General features: G+C 43.2%; 1 protein-coding gene across 2 annotated transcripts in view; it reads left to right on the forward strand.

The window, feature by feature from the left end:
- Positions 1-21,639, forward strand: part of LOC130159189 (glycerol-3-phosphate acyltransferase 3) — a 31,041-nt gene extending 9,402 nt beyond the window's left edge. For both annotated transcript variants that reach the window (XM_056360544.1, XM_056360537.1), the window contains exons 2-12: positions 8,587-8,659; positions 13,909-14,179; positions 14,683-14,757; positions 15,228-15,317; positions 15,522-15,615; positions 16,025-16,140; positions 17,719-17,774; positions 18,267-18,352; positions 18,866-18,994; positions 19,508-19,587; positions 20,453-21,639. In XM_056360544.1, coding sequence (XP_056216519.1) covers positions 8,635-8,659; positions 13,909-14,179; positions 14,683-14,757; positions 15,228-15,317; positions 15,522-15,615; positions 16,025-16,140; positions 17,719-17,774; positions 18,267-18,352; positions 18,866-18,994; positions 19,508-19,587; positions 20,453-20,579 — 1,149 coding nt within the window. In that variant the 5' untranslated portion in view covers positions 8,587-8,634 and the 3' untranslated portion in view covers positions 20,580-21,639. The remainder of the gene's footprint in view (positions 1-8,586; positions 8,660-13,908; positions 14,180-14,682; positions 14,758-15,227; positions 15,318-15,521; positions 15,616-16,024; positions 16,141-17,718; positions 17,775-18,266; positions 18,353-18,865; positions 18,995-19,507; positions 19,588-20,452) is intronic.
- The last annotated feature ends 668 nt before the right edge of the window (positions 21,640-22,307 follow it).

Genomic DNA, 22,307 nt, shown 5'->3' on the forward strand with positions numbered 1-22,307 from the left:
AAGTGTTTTGCTGTAAAATGTCTCCTGTTCCTTGGCTCACGTACTTGCCTTGGTTAGCAGCCTGGCAGAGACAGAGTGATAGTCTGCCAGCCAGCTGAAGCAGCACCTGAAGAGTGCATGAAGATATGTGTGGTTGCACCTGACTTTTCCCTGCCAAAAATCATGTTAACAATGGAAAGTGTTAAATACATAGTTGCTAGCCTTGTACAGCTTCCCAGGTGTCTGAAACTTCCTGGGCTGTTGAATCGAGTATGCAGTCTTTCTCCTGAGAAGCAGTAGTCTTTGTTTTGTGGCTATGTTGAGTCACAGGATGCTGCAGTCTCTGATGGCTGAGGCATTTTCAGCGCAGTGGTTAAATTAATAGCTTCCTTAAGGTTCCCCTTTGGCTTCCAGCCCTGGATCACCCAGGTGGTCTTCCTTTTCTCTTTGCAGGATGGTGGAAAAATTTTTAGGGAACAGCTTACTTTTGCCCATGGTTACCTGCGGAGTGCTCGGTCAGGATAGTGGTGCTCCTGCTGCCTTCGTTGCCTCTTTGATGGGTTAGATTGTAGGAACTGTGAAGCGGTGGCTGTTTGTATACCCCCAGCTGAATACCAGGTTGTTCTCTGGCTTTGTCTGTTTGTATCCCATGTGTTGGCATAGTGGGAGGACACAACCGGTGGGAGTGACTATGTGGTTTGTTACCCACACAGCATATGTTGTCAGGTAATAACATGTGCTTATTAAAGCTAATCTGTTGTGAGGGTCCAGGTCTGTCTACTTTGGCACCATAGTTTAGTGACTAAGTAGATGGAGAGTCTGTAGTTTGCTGTGGTATGTCTGCTGGTCCACTGTTATGCCAGATGACAGAAGGCATATAGAAATGAGTCTGTGGTGTTCAATTGTTGTCTAGGCTGTAGTGTGGAGCAAACTGAGGATGTTACTTGACTTGTGCTGGAATTTTTTTTCTGTCAAAAAAAATATCTGTTCCCACTGGTTTCAGGAGAGCAGAAGCTTGTTCTTAGTGCTGTAAGCATGACCCAAGAAAAGAGGGAGGAAAACTTTTAGGAACAAAGTGTTCTTTGACTCTCTGACACTACTGACAAGGGAGATCGGTTGGTGTACAATAGCTTTTTCTCTGCACTGGGCTGCCTCAGCAAGGCACATGCTTCTAAGCAAGATGCAGCATGTACGGACAGCAGTGTTGAGGATGTGCTTCTGCTGGGTTGCATTTGACCCTTAAGTACTTGCACCAGCTTTATATGTAGTATATATTTTTTCCTATATGATTACATTTTTTCCAAAGCAATAGGGAAAAAAGAGCAGAAAAGCATAACCAGCTGTGCTAATACTTGAGGAATGCAGGCAGGCTACTTGCTATTAGAAAACCTACTTCCCCCATCACGTAGTTATTCCTTAAAGTACCATAACTTGATTCTGAATTGCCTTACCAAACTAAGCAAATTTTTAGGAAACTGCTGGCTTCTGCCCACGGTTTGCCTTTCAGTGTTAATAGAAGGATCTCTGGTACAATGTTAGCGTACTTTTTCTTAAATGTTGGATTACTGCTACAACAGCGTCTCCAGCAGCTGCTTGCTCCTACAAGAAGCTAGTCTGAGCTAGTCACCTGCCATGCTGTTGCTTGTGAAATCACTTGCCACAGAAATCTCAGAAATCTTTCCTGTTGCTGAAGTGCTGGGGACTGCATATGGCAATCACCACAACATGCTGCATTTCTCCCTGTTTGTTTTTAAGTATCATCGGATAGCTTCCAATTTTGAATTTAGTGCATCTTTACCTCTTGGTCTCATTTTTCCTCTGTTGTAGTCCATTGCCTTTTTTATAAGCTCTACTATGAGCTGGGGCTGGTAAGTCCCCTGAAAGCATGCCATTTGAGCACTCTTGCCAAGCAGTGGGGAAATCCAGCCTTTCAGAAAATGATTTGTCTTTCATTAAGGCCCATAGAGTAGCCACTACCACAGAGTAATAATCTATTTCTCTGTTTCCATCAGTTTGCAGAAAATCTGGAGGACTACTTTTGACTGTGTGCCTATATATTTGGCAGTAGCAATGAGCACCCCTGAGTGATGATCTTTGCTTGACAGATTGCAGCTCACCTTGTTAAGAACCAATTCCAACACTCTGTGGGGTTTTTTGTGGGTTGTTTTTTTTTTTTTATTTTCTCTGTGCCCCCCCCCCCCCCCCCCCCCCAGTCTGCTGGTGGGGTTTTTTGGGGTGTGCCTATGTGCCTAGCTCCTTGAGGCAGTAGAGTTGACTTGTCAGCAACACTTGTACAGACTGCCCTGCTTGTTCTTTCTAATGCGAAAACATTTCTTGTATTTTTAAACTGGTACTTAGGAAATACTGAGAAATGTGATCGCCTGAGGGAAGTGATTAGGTCACACTTGTGTTAAGAAACAATCTGGCTATAAAATAACACCATATTATTGTGTATTTTTGGGCTAATGTTTTGTTGATGGCTGCAAAGCACCTTGAATGGGCATGCACCCACCCACCCACCCCGGTCTCCCTAGGCTCTCAGATTGTGGGGCTTGCAGAAAAAGCATTTATTGAGTGTTTGGTTTTGCTGGTTGTGCTGTAATGCACAGCAGATGCTTGAAGTCATAGGTGTTTTTCATGTCCTGTAACTGATCCATCTGGGTTTAATAGTGGCCCCTTGTAACAGAAGCAATTTCGAATAGCTTATTATGCTGCCCTGCAGGGAATGTGCTTTTGCTAGGCAAGGGTGTAACATATTTAGCAGCTAGGAGGTCAAGCCAAAGTTCCTTGCGTTGCAGATAACCCTGGCAATGTGAATGGACCTAAAACTGAGAATAATATATGGGGGGTGGGGAGTGGGGCAGGACCCTTTGGTGCCTGTGGCTGTGCAGTGTGAGTGGGATGGGCTGTTACATCCTGTCCCAAGTACGCCACGCTGTAGCTTCTTCTCATGAACCACTGTCAGGGTTGCATGTGGTGCTGGGCATAAGAGCGGGGAACAGAAAAGGAGAATGTGTAAGCTAGTAACTGGTGAATCACTGTGGGGTTTTGATGGTTTCCTCTAACTCACTGGCCTCTGAAGCAAGCTTTGCTGACTAATGTTGTTGCGCAGTGTCAATGAAGGCCTCTGTTGTGTAATTGGTATCCTTCAAGGGCTGCTGGGCAGATGAGAAACAGAGCTCTGAAGTGAGAGAGCAGCTCTGAGGGCTGCCAGCTCAGCTCAGATGCTAACAAGAAGCATGTCTTGGAGATGTGCCTGATGTGAATGATGTGCCCTTGTTTAAGGGCTTTGACTGACTTTCAGAGTAGTATTTTAGCAAATCTGCTGCATAATCTTGAAGTATATCCCTGGGCTGTATTAACCTAGACCCCAGTCCTACGAAGGCTGTTGCGTATCATTTCCACAGACTTAATAATCAAGGCTTCTTGTACATTAAGTAAGGCTGGCAGAGTTGGGGGTTACCCTCTGCTGGATTTGCATCACTAGTTAATGCAGCATCTTTCTGGTCAACAACTCTGATCTGAAACTGCTCTCAATTTCATAGCATGTGAATGCTGGGATTTCTGGTACTGTTGATAAGCAAATGCTGCTTGAAAAAATAACAGCAGCTCTATTCAGAGCTTGCCTTAAAGTAACATTTTGTGAAGGTGATGTGAAAGAGGCTGTCTGGCATTTCTGTTGCTGATGCCTGTGGTGTTTTTCTGTAAAGCTGGGTTGTTCTTTGGATACCTGTCCACCAGGAAGGACTTGCTACACAGCCCAGGTGTGCAGAAGGATTTGGAAAGATGCTTGGAGGCAGTGACAAGGATGTTCCATCAGAATAGGTGACCACAGAGGACCTTTTGCCCTCACTCGGGAATAATTGCTTCTCTTGGTGGTGGTGTTTTCCTCTCCTCCTCACACAAAATAAGTCAATAATTGGCATGCTGTTGCGTTAAACAATGTAGCATTGCATGGGAGGTGCTACGAAGTCTTTCTGTTGTTACTGAGGTTTGGAAAGTCTCCAAGGAGGAATGCTTAGCTAAACTAGCGTATGAACTCTTGCTCTGAACATGACCTGACAATGCCTTTAAATAGGGGAACACAGTGATCTAACTCCATATGACTGCAGATTTCAGTCATCATCAGTAATTCTCTTCTCTTCTGAATAATTGTCAAGCATTGCTATTAAGCCAGAGGTGATGTAAAGGTGATAAATGGGGTGAAAGGCAAAGCTCCATCCTTTAAGGAAAAGGGGGAAGTCCCTGAAGTAATCCTAAAAACTTGTGACTGATTCTAACACAGCATCTCTAGATACGCTTTCATGAAACAACATGTCAAGCTTGGCTTTGGAGATAGTTGCCAGATAGGCAGCTTTTCTGGAGATAAGAAGTTTTTTTTGTCATCTGTTGTAAATGACATACATTTTTTGCTTCTGAGGTCTACTGGATCTTTCACAATTACTGCCTAGGCCCTATGTATATGGGAATTGCATAGTGATGCATAACTGAAGTTGATCTTTTAGCTATTTTGTGTAGGCTGTTGACTTGCTGTGTGGTGGTTTGGATTTTTTTAAGGTGTTGATAAATTAGAAGCCTTTCTTGTGAGGAAGGTTGGTATGTTTTCCTTGCCTAGTAAAGTGTAGGGTTTTTTGAGGCTATGCCTTGTATGATCAAAGTATCCAAGCTACTTTGCCTTGAGCAGCTGGAATACCAAAATTTCAAAATCAGACCTGCGGTAGTATTTGTGTAGATTCTGTGACCATGCTGCTTTCTAACTTTATGTGTTAGTTCAGTGGGTAGCCCCAGCTGCAGAACTATTTTTAATTTCTTTGTGAGCCTGGTGTGTTATAGTCATTCCCCAAAAGTGGTTCAGGATTCCTGCTGAAGGCTTAGGTCTGCAACAAGGTACTTGAGCCTGCCTGCTCAGCACCAGTTTGCAAACTGGGAGAAGCTGGTTAGGTTTGTGTCAATGTAACTGGTAAGTGATAAACCCTAAATATGTGCCATCCTCCTTTTTGCTCATCTCCTGAGTAGAACAGAGGCTATGGCTTAAAATTTTATTTCATGTTTTTTTGATCTCTGATACACAAATACATTATTTTTACCTGTGGGATGAATCAGCTTACATTGTGATAGCTCTTTGTAGCATAAAGCTGTTCTTTAGTATAGGAACCAGCTGAAATGGCAATGGATGGCGCAAATCCCTAGCTAGAAGGAAGGAAGGGAGATTACTCATTGCTGCATGTGGTCTCTCTTTTGTTTTCCAGACTGGATATAAACAAGCTTTTTACTTGATCAGAGTTCAAATTTCGGCATTGATGATAGTGCCTTTATTTCAGGTGCCTGAGAATAAGTGGAAGGATTAGATTAAGTAAATAAGTAAAAATATCTTGCTGCTTGGTTGCTGGAACATGCATAATTTTTGGAAATGTAATGGACTGAGGGAAGAAAGCTGACACAGAGGACTTAAAACTGGTTTGCTGTAGCATGTGTTAGATGTGGGCCCTTAGGAATGCCCAAAGGCTTCTGGCCAAGAGGGCAGCAAGAGGGTCAACTGGTGTCGTCCTTGCTGGTTTTATGAAACATGCTTAAATCCACTGGGAGATCTGGCACCAAAAGTAAAACTGCCTCAGCTATTGACATGTGGAGCACAAGTCAGCTGTCCCCTGGAACGCTTTGTACAAGATGCCACACAGCTGTCAAGCTTATGGCAGTGTTTCCATCTCCTGGGAAGGCATGGGTAGAGAGTAAATGTCGCGACGGAGGGAAGACACAGTCACTCAATATGAGTGATCAGCAGACTTCGTTTATTGTCTCTTACAGTCACCTTTTATGCCTTCTTATAATTAGCTCATATATATTACAAAAGTTAAGCTCATTATTGGTTAGTTGCCTAAATACCAAGCCCGCCCCTAGTTTCTCTTCTGTAGTTTTCTGTTCCCACCTGCAACATTCTTTTCCCACCAAAGTCTTCCTGTTACTGTGTAACAAGGACAGCCAAAGACAGTGTATTTTGCTTTACTTCAGATAAGCTGAGAGCGATGTGCATTTTTGTCCAGCCAGCTGGACTATGTCTATGTGACCCTTTTCAGCTAGCCAGTTATCCACAAGTAAAAGGAGCTAACTATCCTCTCCCGTCTTTCTTTTTGTCTGTGTCCCCATCCCTATCCCCCAGGTAGGGTACTGCAGCTTTCTGGAGTTAGATGAACCGGTGGACCAAAGGTCAGACTACTTTGGAAGCAGGAATGTACTTCTATGAATAGAGTAGATAAATGCTTCTAAGCAGTAGAAGCTTACTTGGGTAGCATGACTCTACAATTTCTGTCTACTTTGGGAAAAGTCCGCTGCCTCCTTTGCATAGCAAAGTATCAAAAGATACTGCAATGCAGTAGGATGTTGCAAGCTGTCGAACATTACAAAAGCATGTCTCAATAGCCTGTGTCCTCATGGCTTATGCTGAGGCTCAAACTTCTTGGCACTGTCTAGCATGATCTCTGTGGCAAGAGTATTGTGAAGGGACTGTTGCATGCTCTTTCAGAGCATCAAACAGAAACTGTTCTTGTGGATTTTGCATAGCAAAAGGTGGCAGTGCTAAGTTTTGATAACCCATTTGAGAGGATTTGGGAGATGAAAACTTATTTTCTCAGCTAGTGTATATGGTTGAGACCATTAGCAAAGTCTGTTTTTACCCTCCTATGTAATAAGTGACTTACCTGCTTGTGGAGATATTAATTTTTGAATACAGTGGTTCAGGTCTGGTCAGAGAACGATTTTGTCAATGTATTTGCTGGTTTGTGTACCCCCAAATCCATTTAGTAGAAGAAATGTAGAAATGGAGGTATTGTGTATAGGTTCTTCCTTGAACAATATTTTGTTTTGGTGTTTCCCACAACTTTTATGGCCATAGCACTGCTGAGGTTATGTAGCCAGAAAGTACTGGGTTACTCCTACAGGTGAAATTAGTTCTTGGAACACCTGTTGCCTTAGCAGCAGCAGAACTGAGAAAACAAGTGAATATATTGTCAGGTTAGGTTGTGATTCAACAAGACCTGATACAATAAGCAGTCCTGGCTGTTCCTCGGAAGTTACATGGTAGAGATAATGCTGTGAGTCAGGATAGTGACTTTTCAAAAGGGAACTGCATCACCAAATGCCCTATAGCTCTGATGGAGGGGAAAGGTGGAAGCTGCATGGTTTAACATTGGTCTGGGTCCTTTCTGTGCAGACCAGTGGACCATCTGTACGCTGTTAAAACAAAGTATGCCTTTGATACTGCGTAAGTTGTATAATAATCAGGGTAATATCCTGATCTTTTGATATGAGCTCATTTCTGCCAGGTCACCTGTCTGTCTTAGAAATGCCTGTTATAACAGTACTCCTTAAAACAGGATTAAGTCTCATGAGGGAGGAATTAATGTGCGTAATGGGGAGCCATAAAGTCAGTCCCCGCTGGCTGAGCTTTCCATCCCTTTGCAAAGCTGCCATGTAGGGAAAGGAAGGATCCAGGCCAGAAGGGCTATTCTGTCATCACAGGCAGGCTTTTGGGGTGGCAAAGGGGTTGTAATCGTTAACCCAGTAAAAATGAAGCCTGACGTAGGAGGTAGAAGGGCTATTTAAAAGCACTGTGTGGAACAGAGTCAGCTGAAGGTCAAGAAAACCTTTTGGCCTGAGAACAGGTTAAACTGGCTCCAGCCCAATAAGGGCTGGAAATGAGAGGAAGTCTCCTGATGCCTTTGTGGTTCTGCCGCTGGGGTTTGGAGGGAGCTGAACTGCTAGGAAGCTTTGACACGCCTTGGGGAGCAGAGCTTACTTTATCTCCTACTTCAGTCGAATTCTTTCAGCCCACCCACTAGAAAAGAGCAGTTAACCCCAGTGAGCTGGCAGCCCTTCCCAGCGGCAGGGGAAGGGGCTCTGCAGGTGTTCACTAGAGCTGGTGATTTGGCCTGTTTCTCTGCTCCTCAGACCTCTAAAATGCCAAGAAATGAGAAACTGCAGAGTGGAGGGAAATTTCAGTTTTGTTCAGCCTGGAAAAATCCTAGGTGCAATCTTCTTTGGACTGAGACTGAACTTAAATGAGACTACCCATGACTACAAACACTGTTTTTGTTTTTTAGCAGAGTTAGCTGTGTGCAGGCCTCAGTTTGACTTAATCCAGTTAGGGCTTTTTTTGCTTCAGTATGGTGAAACTACTCTGAAAGTAGACAAGGTGAGCTGCGATGTGTCTGTTGGTACTGAACACATGCTGTGTGCTCAGGGGCTGTTCTAGCTCAGTTCCTGGAGCTTCCTGTAAGGCTGACTGAGGCCTGTCATGGTGTTGGTGGCTGTGTACCTGAACTGGAACTGAAACAACTGTGAAGCACTGAGTCAGCTCTCCAAAGACTGGCAAGCAGAGTTGGAAAGTACTAACTAGCACTGAGTGGGGTTTTTTTATTAGGACATTACCTCAGCGTTTCTTTATAGGAACTGTGTGTGGGTTTGTGGACACATCTGAGGAAGATGAGTGATGATTATCTGGTGACAATATTCTTTGAAAGTTACTTTGATTAACTGTTGGTTTTTTCAGTGACTTTTTTCTTAAGTGAATCCTACATTTGTGAAATTAATGTTTTTTTTTCTCTTCAACAGTGGGCCACTATACGGATAGAAAAAGGTGTCAAAAAGCCGCAGCCACAGATGCTAAAGACTCCTGCTGCTAATGGTGAGAGCTTGGGGTAAAGTCAAATTGATAAGACTAATGTTCTAAAGTAGGAGAACTGAGTCCTTTTCAAACAGAGAAGTTAGATTGAGAGCTGGAAAAGAGGTGGGGTGGTTACAAGCTAACAGATACATGTAATTGTTTTGCAATGCTGCTGGCACAAGAACTGTTCCCGCAGAATGAAATGCTGCTTTTAGTGGCTTGTACTGAATGGTTGAAAAACCTGGGGGTGAGGAAATGAAGGGTATGAAAGAACATTGTTTAACAAAACAGAGTAGAGCTTAAGATGGAGACTGTCCTCAGCTGAAAGAGATTTTTGAGTTACATTATGAACTTGATTTTTTTTGTTTTGTCTTGAAATCTGTCTTTAGGTTGCTGCTTGCAGGGCTGCTGGCCAACTGTCACAGTCCTAACAGCATCAGAGTATGCTTAATCTCTAACAAGATCTGAATATTTAGTGGACAGCACTTTTTTCCCAAGCTCCATGCTTTTTTCTGTTGTAGGAGTGCTGGATGCGAGTGTGTGGTGTTACACTTGTTCCCTTTATTCAGTCTGCTGCTATTCACCTTTTGTCCTCTGGAGTTATCCTGGTGTTTGCCAGATGAACTTCTTACACTCATCATCTGTAGAAAGACAGCTGAAGAGTTGCTTCATATTTCTTCCTCTAGCCTAATTTTGAAATTGGTTCTTGTACTATATCTTAACCCATTCTGTGTGTGTGTCATGATAGGCTCTACTAGGTCAGAGTTGGCTGTGAGACTTTGGAGCTACAAGTGTGGTGAGAGCAGTCTGTGTTTGCCCAGGAAATAGGAGAAGGCTGAACAAGACATTGCAGCCAGTGCTTCGTTTGGTTCCTGACAGCCTCAGTATTGGTATTGATTTGCTTGTTTTTGACAGCATTTTCTGAGTGCTCCCTTGTTAGGCAGCACAGCTGGAAACAGAACCAGCTTGCCAGTTAGCAGACAAGTCAGTTGTTGCCTGAGTCTATGAGTTAGCTCATGCGAACATGAGATGGGGACTGATGTGCTGAACGAGCTGGCTGTGTTTCATCTCCAAAGGAGTATTCTTATCAATAGTGTAAACACTGGTATTGTACTGTCTGCAGGCCAGGCACAAAACAGGCTTCAATGGTAGCAGATCCAACTGTCAGTTAGCACCTGTAATAATAAACTGGAGGTACTGCACATCAGCTCTTGAAACAGGTCTTATTTAATTCCTGACTTCAAAGTGTCTGAGAAAAAGTATATCCCATATCACTCACCAGTGTCCTGAAAGTTGTGGGTTTTTTTGTGGGTGGGGGAAGGCAAGGTGTGTGATCCTTCCAAATAATGTCAGTTCCCTGCTCTCTGTGTTTCACAGGTTGTCAGTGATGCAGCAAGATATCCTTTTTCTTCCTGTAAGGGTGATAGTGTTCCTTCACGTCACGGGTCAGTGAGAGGGCAAGATCTCAAACTGTGCTGCTTGAGCTGCACAGTAGGAGCTCTTGTCTTCCTAGACATCTGATCTTTCTGGCACATAGGGTTTTTTTCCCCTAGAAAAGAAAGGTAAAGGGAGAGAGGACCTAGTAGGTAATGCTCTATGATCTATCTTTCCATAAAACTGCAAGTACCTATTCCCCCTGTACGTGTGACTGAGGGGCGTTAAGTGCTAATACATGCTGTAGATCAGAACTTGGACTAATCCGACTGCGCTCTACTGTCTGGAGCGTTAATGGTAGTAAAAATGGCCTGAGGTAATTCATATAGATTGCATGCAGGCTGTGTTCAAGTGGTCTTTACGGATGGGGATACGCAATCACAACAGTGGCCCAAAATACACTTTTTAATATCCTTTTTATATTTTAAATTAAAACTAACCTTTCCCCACTGTAGGTGGCTCTTACTGCAGTAAGCTAGAGTCTCAACTACTCCTTACTTGAGAAGGTATGGGGAGCAGGGGAGATGTGGACTCTGCAGCACCAAGCTGTGCTCTATATGTTGCTCTTTAGACCTTTTTAACCACAGGACTGACTGACTTATAATTAGGAGTCTGGGTTCCTGTACGTCAATGGAAGTACTTGGGGGTCGGTGTAGGTGTAGATCTAACAGTGCAGCATATACTCTGGCATTCTCTGAGGTGGCAGAGCATGAGCAGGCAGAGAGGTGCCGTTGCATTACACAGTATTTACTGAGGGAGGAGACATTTCCAGTGATAACTGGTGGAGTATCTGATAAAACCAGGGTAAAGGTAGGTGTTGGTGTCTGTGTATGCATATGCATGTTGAGTGCTGGGGGTGGGGCGGGGAATGTGTAATACCGCTTTCATCTTTCCTGACCATTCAGTCCTCACTAGCAGATGAGTCAGGAAAGGAGGGAGCATTGCAGATGCATGTGCAAGGGCAAGTTGGGCAAGTTTTCCTGTTCCCAGGCAGAGCAAAAATGGTCCTCCCCAAAGACCTGAAAATCCAGTGTTGCTCAGTATGAAAGAGAGAGTGCATGACTGAGGGGACACCACCTCTCTCTGCAGTACCAAATCCAGTGTATTTCACATCTGTTGGCAGAAATGGCAGCCAGTGTCCCTGCGTTGGTGGTGTGATAGGAAATAGTCCCAAGAAATTGGCTGGTGTATTTGCTATGTGGAGAATTACCTGATGCTATTACCTCAAGGTCCCTCTGTGTTAAGAGGGCAGCGTGTTTATGTGCCAGGCTCGATGGTAGCTCTTGGCTGAGCAGACACTTGCAGTGTAGATGTCTATCTTACTGCAGCTGAATAACCAGCTCTCAGCTGTCTGGGTGGGTGTTGGCTGTGTTGGTGAGCAGTCCTCTTTAAGTTGATGGGTTTAAAAAGTACAAAGATGCTGTTAAGTCAGAGTTTTAAAACTGACATCCACTAAAAGAAAAGCTTGTGTAAATAGTGCTAAATTTAAGCCTAGTATAATTAGCTGACTAGAGCATATGAGTTTGGAGGCTTGGGGCTTGTGCTGTGACGCTGAGGAAAGCAGCAGCTATGGCTTTTTTTTCGGTTGGGAGTGAGGTTTGCTGTACTCCTGCATAATGCTGTTTTTGGCAAACTCAGCTCTGCCCATGGCCAAGGGATTAAAGGCTGTTAAATGTTACTTCAGATTACAAGAAGGCTAAGTACGTTGCCTGAACAGCATGTGTTTTAATTCTGTTCATAATACCTTCGGGTGCTGTTGAGAACTTGGCTTGGAGTAGCTTGTCCAAAGGCTGCAAAGCAGCTTGCACATGGGGTGTCATGTGACAATGACAGCACAGGGTGGTGGGGCAAGACGTTACAGCTGTGCTATTCTTGACTGTGCCAGCAGTGTGTTAAAATTGAACCCTGGGCTGGTTTCAGCCAAGAAGCAGGAGCCAGGGGAGCCAACTGCTTGGCTGATGCTGAACTAGGGGCTGGATAAGGAGGAAGTGTTCCCATTTCTCCTGGGAACTGGACAGAAGAGTGGTACTTCTGTGATCAGTGCTGGAGAGTTTCCCTGGCCAGTTTCTTGGCTATGACCTGCCTCACACCCCACAGCAGCATGGAGCTGACAGGCTGGGCTGACTCACCTACAGTCCTGGATGTTTCACAATTTAGAGGTTTAAGGGACTGACTGAGAGGAAAAATTGAACCACAGAGTAGAGCTCTGGTTTGTGTTTAAAATGCAACAGGAGTGTAGTCTATCCTGCTAAATGTTTGATGTGTTACATGTTTTATAATTCAGATCCCAAAGGGCATGCGAGTGTTTGGGTGTGCCATATTAACAATTTGTTTATAGGTCAGTGATAGGAGTGCTGTCATGCTCAGAATGCACTGAGATGGTCCAATGGTAGAATTGCAAGTCGTGGCTGCCAGGTTCAGAGCTGAAGGTGCTAATAGGTTTTGTTGCAGTGTAACATCTCTCTTGCATGTTGTTCTGTAGTGTTTACCTCAGTGATTTGTTGGACTTGTATCTTAGAGCTTCTTGTGTTATCCCGTCTGTATGCAACAGTGCAATAAAAAGATTTTTTTCCATGTCACTTGTAATTTAAATGTTGCATGTGATTTGTACAGCAAATATATTCACAAAGTTTCTCCTGCTGGAAAGACTTTCTTAGGTACAGATTTGCACATTGTGGAACATGTATTTGTGGGAAACTGCCAAGTAGCTTGGAACAGTCAGATGCTTCCTCCTTTTCTGTTTTTTTTTAATCTCAACACGGAAACAGAGAGATTATGCAATTTGTGAGAGGTGTCTGACAGAGTGACAACCTGAACTTGGACCTCTAATCCTAGTTCAGTGTCTCATGGGGTGGTTGTTCTAGTTAAATGTTATTCTGGATTCCTTCGGTCATCAATTTCTGGAGCCAGACCTGCTTGAAAGCAGCTACTTGATCTTTATATTTAGCTTACGCAGTTTCTCCTTGCCTTTGTAAGCTCTAGTGGGAAACTGGTGCTTGTCAGACCATAAGTATAAAAAATGAAAAGAGGAGGAGGAGAGGGAATACTTGCTGTTTGTACTGCAATTCTGAAATCTCCAGGTTTCTTTTCTATTGCCAGGCATTATGTGGGCACAGTTCAACTGAAACACAACTGTTAGTGCTGAACTAAATTTTATCAAGGCAGCAATAGACACAACTTTCTTTGATGTGTTTTTTGGAGGGTTTTTCTTGGTTTGACTTAAATAAAAATTAGTGTGATCCTGTCTTTGCTTATAGAAAACACTTGTGCTGAGAAGGGAGGGAGGTACATTTGGTTCAAAGCTGGTCCATGCACAGATGTCAGGTAGCAGTTGTGGTCTGGGGCTTTGGCAGGTAGTAGTGGAGTGCATCTCAGCTGGATGTGGCTGTGGGATGCCAGAATGTCTGATGAGAGATGGGCCTATGACTATCCATGGAGGATGCTGAATGCCCTTAAATACACAGAGCACCAGGAGAAGGGAATGGAAAGGCCAAGGTCTTGCTTGGTTTGCTCTGGAAGTGTAAGATGGTCTTGAATAAAGTTGCTGAGTTGAAGACTTGTCAGACAGTGGGAAAGGGTTTACCTTCTTGCTTCACCTTCAGGAGGCAGCAGAACTTGATATATCTGCTGCTCAAGGTGTTTATGTGAGGAAGGGGATCCAGAACTGGCCTACTGACCAGTATGCTGTGTTCAACTACCCACCTGATCTTGCTTTCATAGGAGAGGCTCCGACAGTGAATTTGTCTCCTTGAGTAATGCAGAGTGGTAAGTGATTTGCAGGATGACTGTTACTGTATAGAATTATTTCCTTATAGGGTTACCCTTTCCTTCCCAAGGTATCATTGAAAGAGATGAAACGCCTATGGAGAAAGAAATCGCACGTCTGCATCGAGTGGACTTCGAATTCTCTGACATATTCTACTTCTGCAGAAAAGGGTTTGAAGCCATTGTGGAAGATGAAGTCACCCAAAGGTTTTCCTCTGAAGAGCTGGTCTCCTGGAATCTCCTCACAAGGACTAATGTCAACTTCCACTACATCAGCCTGAGGCTGACTGTTGTGTGGGTCGTTGGGGTTATAGTGCGGTACTGCTTACTGCTGCCCCTGCGGTAAGCTCATGGGTGCTGAGGGGTTTTGTCAGTCTGGGAACGTAAATGTGTGTTTTCTTGGGAAATGTCATCTCAGCTCTTTTAACCCAAAAGCAGCATTAGTAGATAAAGAAAGATGAACCTGCTTAAATTCTTCTTTGAATGGTTAAGAAGCCATTCAGAACACTTCTATCTTGCCATTTACTGTGGAGAGTAGGTTAGGGCTAGTGGTCATCTTTTTTCTGTGAATGCTTCCTGTAAGTTGTGTATTTGCAATGTAAGTGTAAGTTGGGCAAGCTCTAAAACTCCGTGACACTACATGCATTGGGGTATCTAAATCTGCTGCCTTTGCTAGACCATGATTTTGAGCAATGTGTTGGGGAATTACTGAGTTACGGAACTGGATATGTCGAGTATCTGAGGAATAATTGAATTCCTGCAATCCCTTTCCATTTTGAAGGGGAGAGTGATACTAAAATGAACAAAACTACTTATTTTGATTTAATCTCTATTTTGCCCTGTAGCTTTACCCTGGCTGCCATTGGGATTATCTCAATGATTGTGGGGACAACAATGGTCGGACAGCTGCCAAACAGCAGGTAGGTACTGTGTTGTGGTGTGTGAGGGACAAATTTGCCAACTGGCATCCGTGCAAACAGCTCAAGATTAGGACTGGACAGATTTCACAAGTGGTAGACTACTGACGGTTCACCCACAAGCTTGTGGCCTTGCTTTTAGTGGCATTTTGAACTTGGGCAGAGGTTGGCTTCTTGCCAGGCTTAGCATCGAGGCTGGTGATTTCTGATGGGCTCCTCTTACTGTCGTGGGACATCATGGGACAAAGAAGTACCTGGTGAGGAGATGACAGCCTTGCCTCAGTAAGTGAGACCAAGGGTCTCGCATGTCTTGGCTGAGCTGCTGTAGCAAGTGAGTGGTAGAGCTGGGAATGTTCCTCTGTGCTCCAGAGTACCAGGAAAATTTCAGCCCTGAGTTGTGTTGAGGCTGGAGAATATTGTGTGTCTGTCTAGCTGCTTTCCAGGATGCTCCAGATGCCTGTGATTTCTTTCAGTGTGAAAAACTATCTGAGTGAAGTGGTCCACCTCACGTGCTCCCGCATCCTTGTCAGAGCTCTGTCTGGTACCATCCATTACCATAACAAGTGAGTGAGCTGATGTTACTATAGCAAAAGTGTGTGTATACTTCCATGTGTGAGTATCCTATTTGAAATGGGGCAGCTCTTTCCTGACCTGCAGGTTAATGTCGCGCTAGATGCTGACTCACTTGACAGCTTTATGGAACTGTTGTGTGTGTAGTGTGGTGGTTAGTGCACTAGTAGTCTAACAAAAAATTTATGTAATTGCAGGGAAAACAAACCTCAGAAAGGAGGAATTTGTGTTGCCAACCACACATCACCGATAGATGCAATCATTTTGACAAATGATGGATGCTATGCAATGGTATGAGGAGATCCACGATGACCACAGCAGAGGGAGAGAGACCAGGAAAGGGAAAGGCTGTGGGGTATTGGTTGCGGAGTTCAGTTAATCTCTACTGTGAAAGTTAACTTAAGCACTAGGTAGTGGGTAAAAGTATAAATTGTGTTGAAATTGGTCTACAAGTTACATGTTGGTGAAGTTGTCCTGGCAGTGTCAATGCTAGGCTCCTCACCTGATGAAATACTTGAGAGATGCTTCCACACTTGCATCTAGATCCTTTCAAACATTTTAATAGTTCTTTTGGGCACTGCCCAGTCCTGGTTTGCGGTCTCCGGTGTGCTTGTGGGTTTTTTTGAGGGGGATGCAGAAGAGGAAGTTCTGCTTTTCAGGTGTCTTATATGCTGATTGATGTGCCTTATTGGGCTTGCAGGTTGGCCAGGTTCACGGTGGACTAATGGGAGTCATTCAGAGAGCCACGGTCAAGGCCTGTCCTCACGTCTGGTTTGAACGCTCAGAAATCAAAGACCGCCATCTAGTGACAAAAAGGTGAGGTGTGGGTCGGAGCAGGGGATTGCCCTGCTAGTGCAACTCTGGTACCTGCTAGTGCCCGAGAGGCCACGCCCAGGTATGTAATCCTCGAAGAGTTGTTGAACAAAGACCCAGATGAGGAATTAAAACTTTGGAAAGACGGAAGCCCAAGAAGCTGATGAGGTTGCACTGGGAAACAGGGTAGTTGGAACCTAGGGATCTCAGGAGGGCAAAAGGCTGACTTGCAAGAGCATCTTAGAATCATTTAGGTTGGAAAAGACCTTTGAGATTGTAAAGTTCACCTGTTAATCCAGGACTGCCAACTACATCACCAAACCATGTCCTAAGCACTACATCTACAGGAGCCATATCTACTTGGTTTATTCCAAACGATGACTGCTGCTTATAAATGCTAATCACAAGGGCACGAGTTATCTGTAATTGCATGTTATTGTAGGCTGGAATGATGCAGGGTATTGCAAATTGGTAGATGTCAGCAGGAGTGGAAGCAATCAGTATAGTAGTGGCTCAACAGCAGTTAGTGGAGTGAGCTGGAGGGGTGGTAGGAAGCAAACCAGATCATTCACAATGACCTGAAGATGCTTGCTGCTGTGATCAAAATGTTAGGTTCCCAGGTCACCAAGAAAGGCTTGAAAGGTTTATACAGGGTGAAATGGTGCAGACCAAAGGTTCTGGTAAGGTCTGGATTGCAGCAGACTGTCACAAAACATCTCATTTGGGTAACCATCAGCATAATAACTAATGTCTGATGAATTCAGATACACTTCTAAAAGGCTGTGAATATACTTCAAATTCTGGGACTTTCTGTTGAAAAGAAATACTGATGAAGCGGGCTTTCTGTGACATGAACTGTCTCAACTTAATTTGAAATTGTGAGCTAGAAATAATAAGCTTTGCTTGTTTGGATGAGGGGCAAAAATGTGTCTAACTATACAACTGCGCTGCTTACAAAGGTAGTCTTCTGCAATTATCACCAAACTATCACTACAGTACGAACACTGTAGTAAAAGTGATAGAAAGTCCTCCTAATTTTTAAAGAACTTTTAGGTTAACTTTAGCAGGTTACTTCACCACCTCGTTGGCCTCTGTGCAGCAGTATGGTTTTGCTATGTCATCCAAGTGCTAACTCAAGTAGTGTGAGCTGTAGGTGTTTTAAGAGTCCTCTTTTTAAGAAATCTGCTGCTAAGCAAGCAAAGCCTGGATGGACTGCTGCACAAGGCTTTTTGGTTTTTTGTTTGGTTTTTTTCTTATGTAGACAGCTTCTTGCAGGTTGAGTTGATTAGAATTAATCTGACTGACTTAATGGCATACATTTGTTGGCTTCCCTGGCAGTCATTAATAAAATAATATGGAGGAAAGCAAGCAGGATGTTGCCTCAGTGTAATGCACTGGGGCCTAAGAGGTGGCCTGCCCAAAGCTTCAGGTTTGTGAGAAACAGAAAAGCAAGTGCAAATTAATGTCCAGTAAAAGGCTTTGTCAAACAGATGTGTTCTACGTAAAGATATTTTTAATAGACCTGCCTGGGGAAAAAAGTGGAAAGGAGCTGGTTTTGAAGCTTTCCTTCTGCTTCCACAGACTCAGGGAACATGTGGCGGACAAAAGCAAGCTCCCGATCTTAATTTTTCCAGAAGGTAAGAAGCTGAACTGCTCCTTATCTCCATTCAGTGTAGATTTCATCCCTGTTCTCTCTTTCATGGCTTTTGGTGCTCAAATGTGTCTGGTGTATCAAATGTACCTCTGGCTTAGATTTTATTAGGGAACTGCTAATTTAATATGAGATTACAGGAAGACAACACAATACGGTCCCTGGCTGTTGGATCTCCTGACAGAAGCTGTAGGCAGAAGAATGGGAAGATTGTTTCTTTTGTGCTGTGAATGTCAGTTCGCTGTCTTACAGATGTAACCTCAGCCTTGTGTTTTTTGTCTCATACATGTTCTGACTTTGTTCAGGGAGTTAGTCACAAGACAGAGAATGAAAGCAAGCAGGGGAGAGATGCTTAACTTAGCCATAAAGGGCCTGCATTTGCTCCTTCATGAGTGTAAGACCTGTATGTTGATGTAGTGTTGCTGCTGAAATGTGGTAGGCTATATGAAGTAATGACCCAAGTTTCTTCTCTGGACAGGCACCTGCATAAACAATACATCTGTGATGATGTTCAAGAAGGGGAGCTTTGAGATAGGAGGGACAATCTATCCTGTTGCAATCAAAGTAAGTGGAACTAACTAGCTGCTGAATATCGAAGTTTGGGATCTGTTTTTGTCAGGGCAGTAGGAAACTGTTTCAGTATGGCTGCTAATGGAAGCACAGGAGCCCTGGCAGTTGGCTACATGTCATGGGTGACTCCTAGCGTATGAGTGGCTAAAATGAGAACGTGAAGTCATTCAGCCTATGGAGCCTGGGTGGTAGGACCTGGTGGGGTCAGGTTCTTCCTCCAGAAAGCTGGAAGGAAGGGAGATTGAGCTAGTCTTCACTGATGCGGAAGGGAAGCGAAGCATGCAGCTTGCAGCAGACATAGCTCTCTTAGTTCAGGCAAATGGGTGACATCTGCTGCTAATAAGCACAGGCTACTTTTTCTAAAGCCTCATTCTAAGCAAACATGTCAGTTGTGAATCTTCTTGTACTCCGGCATCTGACTGAAAGCATCCACCTCAGAACATCACAGCCTGTCTCAGATCTGTGGGGAAAGGGTTATATCATTTGTTTTTTTGTGGTCCCTTACAGTATGATCCTCAGTTTGGAGATGCATTCTGGAACAGCAGCAAATATAACATCGTGAGCTATCTTCTGCGAATAATGACCAGCTGGGCCATTGTTTGCAACGTGTGGTACATGCCACCAATGGTTAGAAAGGTAATCTAGCATCTGTTTGATTCTTAACTATTGAAGAACCTGACTGTGTTGCAAGTGCCTCTTCTTACTCTTTTTTTTTTTTTTTTTTTTTTTTTTTTTTTCTCCTGCAAAACTCCTACCCACCCCATGTCTCCAAATTCAAAGTTTTATACTGGACTTTTGTTAGTGTTGACTTTGATGTATGATTGGACTTAGCTTTTCCTCATGCAGCTTGGTACCATCAGCAGTGCATCATATATACAAAGGATAGCAGTAAATACAGGGCTGTTCACAGTAGCGATGCTCCAAGAGGATGGGACATTGATAGCAAAGTTTTCCTTTAATTTCAACACTTTAGGGGAAAAATGAGTTAAATTATTATTGTATTGGAACATTAGATCGTGTTGGAATGGTAGGGGACAGATCATTTGGCAGTGAGCTAATTTGATGAGGCAGCAGATGAAAAGTGTTACGGAAGTCTGTTTCAATTCACTTCTCTCTGCTTTGCTTATGTTGAATTTATGACCTTTGAAGGAAGGCGAAGATGCTGTTCAGTTTGCCAACAGAGTGAGGTCAGCCATTGCTCGCCAAGGAGGACTGACTGAACTTCCCTGGTGAGTGGTGCTGTCCTTGTTGAACTTCGTGGACTGTCTGTTGTTAGTTTGATTGAGATATTCTTCCTCCTTAGCTTTGTGACAGGTAACATTTAACATAACTTTATTCCACTCCGGAGAAAACCAGGGAGTAACTTCATGTGTATGAGAGAGTAAAAATAAAAAAAGATACATAAAGTCTTTGGAGCACATAGCTCTCATGCAGTGAGTTGACCTAAAGGCTTGATGCTTTTGAAGATCAGTCTTTCGGAGTTGTTTCTCATGTTGAGACATGCTGAGATTAAAGAACAGAAGTGAAGTTATTTGGCTAAACTGATGAACAACAACAACAAATAAAACACAGGGCTTGAGGCTTTCTGCTCTGATTTTCTTGTGTCCTACCTCAGTAAGTAGCAGCATAATACCTAGATTTCATAGGACTGTATGAAACAGACTTGAGAGCAAGATTCTGATGAAGAGAACAGGAAAGCGGATTCAACTATGAGGCCCAGCTCTGGCCCTCTGAACGATGTAAGGCAAGAGACAGCTATGGCGTTGCGCAAGATTGACTGCTTCTACAGTCTAGGGAAATAGCATCCCAGATTGGCAAAGATTTCTATGGTAGGTGCAACCTGTTACCAACATGAGTAGGCTGCTTTAATGGGCTAGACTCAAAATTTGGACTGCATAAGCGTTATGGCTTAAGGCCATAATTTAATAAACTTGCTTAAACTTGGATGTTCTGAAAATTCTGAAGAAAAGCCTTCTTAATAATCTTTTAGGTGAAGGCTCTAGAGTTGACTAATATAGTTAATACAGCTCATAGTTTGATAACAATAGTGGTAGCGATCATGATGGGTTACTTTTCTTTCTTGCTCTTTTCCAGGGATGGAGGTCTGAAACGAGCGAAAGTCAAAGATACTTTCAAAGAAGAACAGCAGAAAAACTACAGCAAGATGCTAGTGAGAAATGGATCCATAGGAAGTCTGTCTACAGGAACAGAGTCAGACTGAACGGTGGCTCTTGAAAACCAACTTTGCACAACCAGCCTTAGTGGGAATAATGTTTTTTAATTAAAAAAAAAACCAAAACACAACAACCAACCCCCCAACAAAAAACACCACATAAACTGGAGCAACAAAATCTCTCATCATGTGTATGCATATTCTCTGTATGGCTGGTGCAGAGCCTGCCAAGGGGCAGTGTCTCTGTAGCGCTCCCTCCCTTTTCACTCTTCTTACTCCCTTGCCCCTCCCCATCTTCACGTGGTGATGCACTGCAGCTCCTGGTATTCTTGAGCTGAATGTGTGGAGAATTAAGAGGCAAAAGGACAAAAGCACCACAGTTTTTCTGAGTTTGTAAAGATGAAGCGAAGTACACTGAACAGGTGCTGTCAGGACACTGGTTATGAAGATACCTCTTGTTCATGGTACTTTGAAGGTTTAAACATAACACTTTTTTTTTCTTTTTTTTTTTTTTCCCTGTTACTTCAGAGACTTTTAGTTGTGGATGACTTAACATGTTTTAGGATGTTGTCAGGACTGTTAAGATTGACTCTTGTGGTTAGCTTGCACCTGGAAGTGCAAGGGGGGAAGGGAAGCAAGGGCTGCAGGTGGGAAAGGAGCTGCCCTGCCAAAAGCACAGTTCATGGACCATGAGGAATTTGGTGGCCTTATAACATGGTATTGCCTTATTAAGAACTGCTACCTGAGGGAAGATAAGGGGCAAGTCGTCAATCTCTCTGTCCACTGCTACTGTTGAAATTACTTTCCTGAGATCTGGAGCTGTAAAGGTAAGACAACAGTAAGCAGCTGGATGATGTAGGCTATGACAGATTAATTTTTATGAAGTGGGTTTTCAAGACTACCCTTCTTCAAAAGTTGCTGGTAATCGCTTAAAGATCTTAAGAGAACCAGTCCAGAAACACATTTTGTGTTGATCTAAGATAGCAATAGCTATCACAACTATAAGCATAGGATCCATAAGTCACGTATGATACAAGAAGTGGCATGTTCAAATCTGCAATATATTGCTGTCTGAATGTAAAGAGAAATAAATTCTATATTTCTAATGGGTCTGGTGTGACATTTATGCTCTTCTCTAAATGTGTATAAATAAAACAGTTATACTTCCTGAAAATGTAAAATTAGGGTCCTGGAAACTTCAGTCACTGTGACTTAAAGGACAAATTGTAGTTTAGCTCTTGCCTTGTTTCTAACCTGACTTTTTTCCTTTTTTTTGTTCTTTTTTTTCCCCCTTCTCAGACTCTAAGGAACTTATATGGCTTCATGTTTATACTTTCTAGAGTAGGAGTGACTCATCATGCAGACTGAACTTGAAATTACAACATGAAGTCACATTAGGGAGACTCAACTAATTAAGCTGTAATTAACTTGGAAACAACTATGAGCTTCTAAACTTGTAACAAACGAAGTTCGTTTGTAAGTATTCTTTTTCCTGTAGCAAAGAGATTTTTAATTTAAAGCTAAAAAAAAATAAATTACTGTTCCCCAGCTAATAATAAAGTTTAAAAACCTGTTAGAACATAGCCTACCAAAAAAGGGTTCCTGTTCTGGTTTCCATTATATCTCAGTCCATGCACTTAGGCAAGGACAAATATATTTATTTATTGACTATTACATAGGCATGCAGCATTTTGTACTTTGTCTTGAAATCTGCTTTTGAAGCCTGTGGCAGGTATGTAACCTTGGAAGAAAATGCTGGGAAGGGGCTTTTAGAGA

The sequence above is a fragment of the Falco biarmicus genome, chromosome 1 (assembly GCF_023638135.1).
Source record: "Falco biarmicus isolate bFalBia1 chromosome 1, bFalBia1.pri, whole genome shotgun sequence".
NCBI lineage: Eukaryota > Metazoa > Chordata > Aves > Falconiformes > Falconidae > Falco > Falco biarmicus.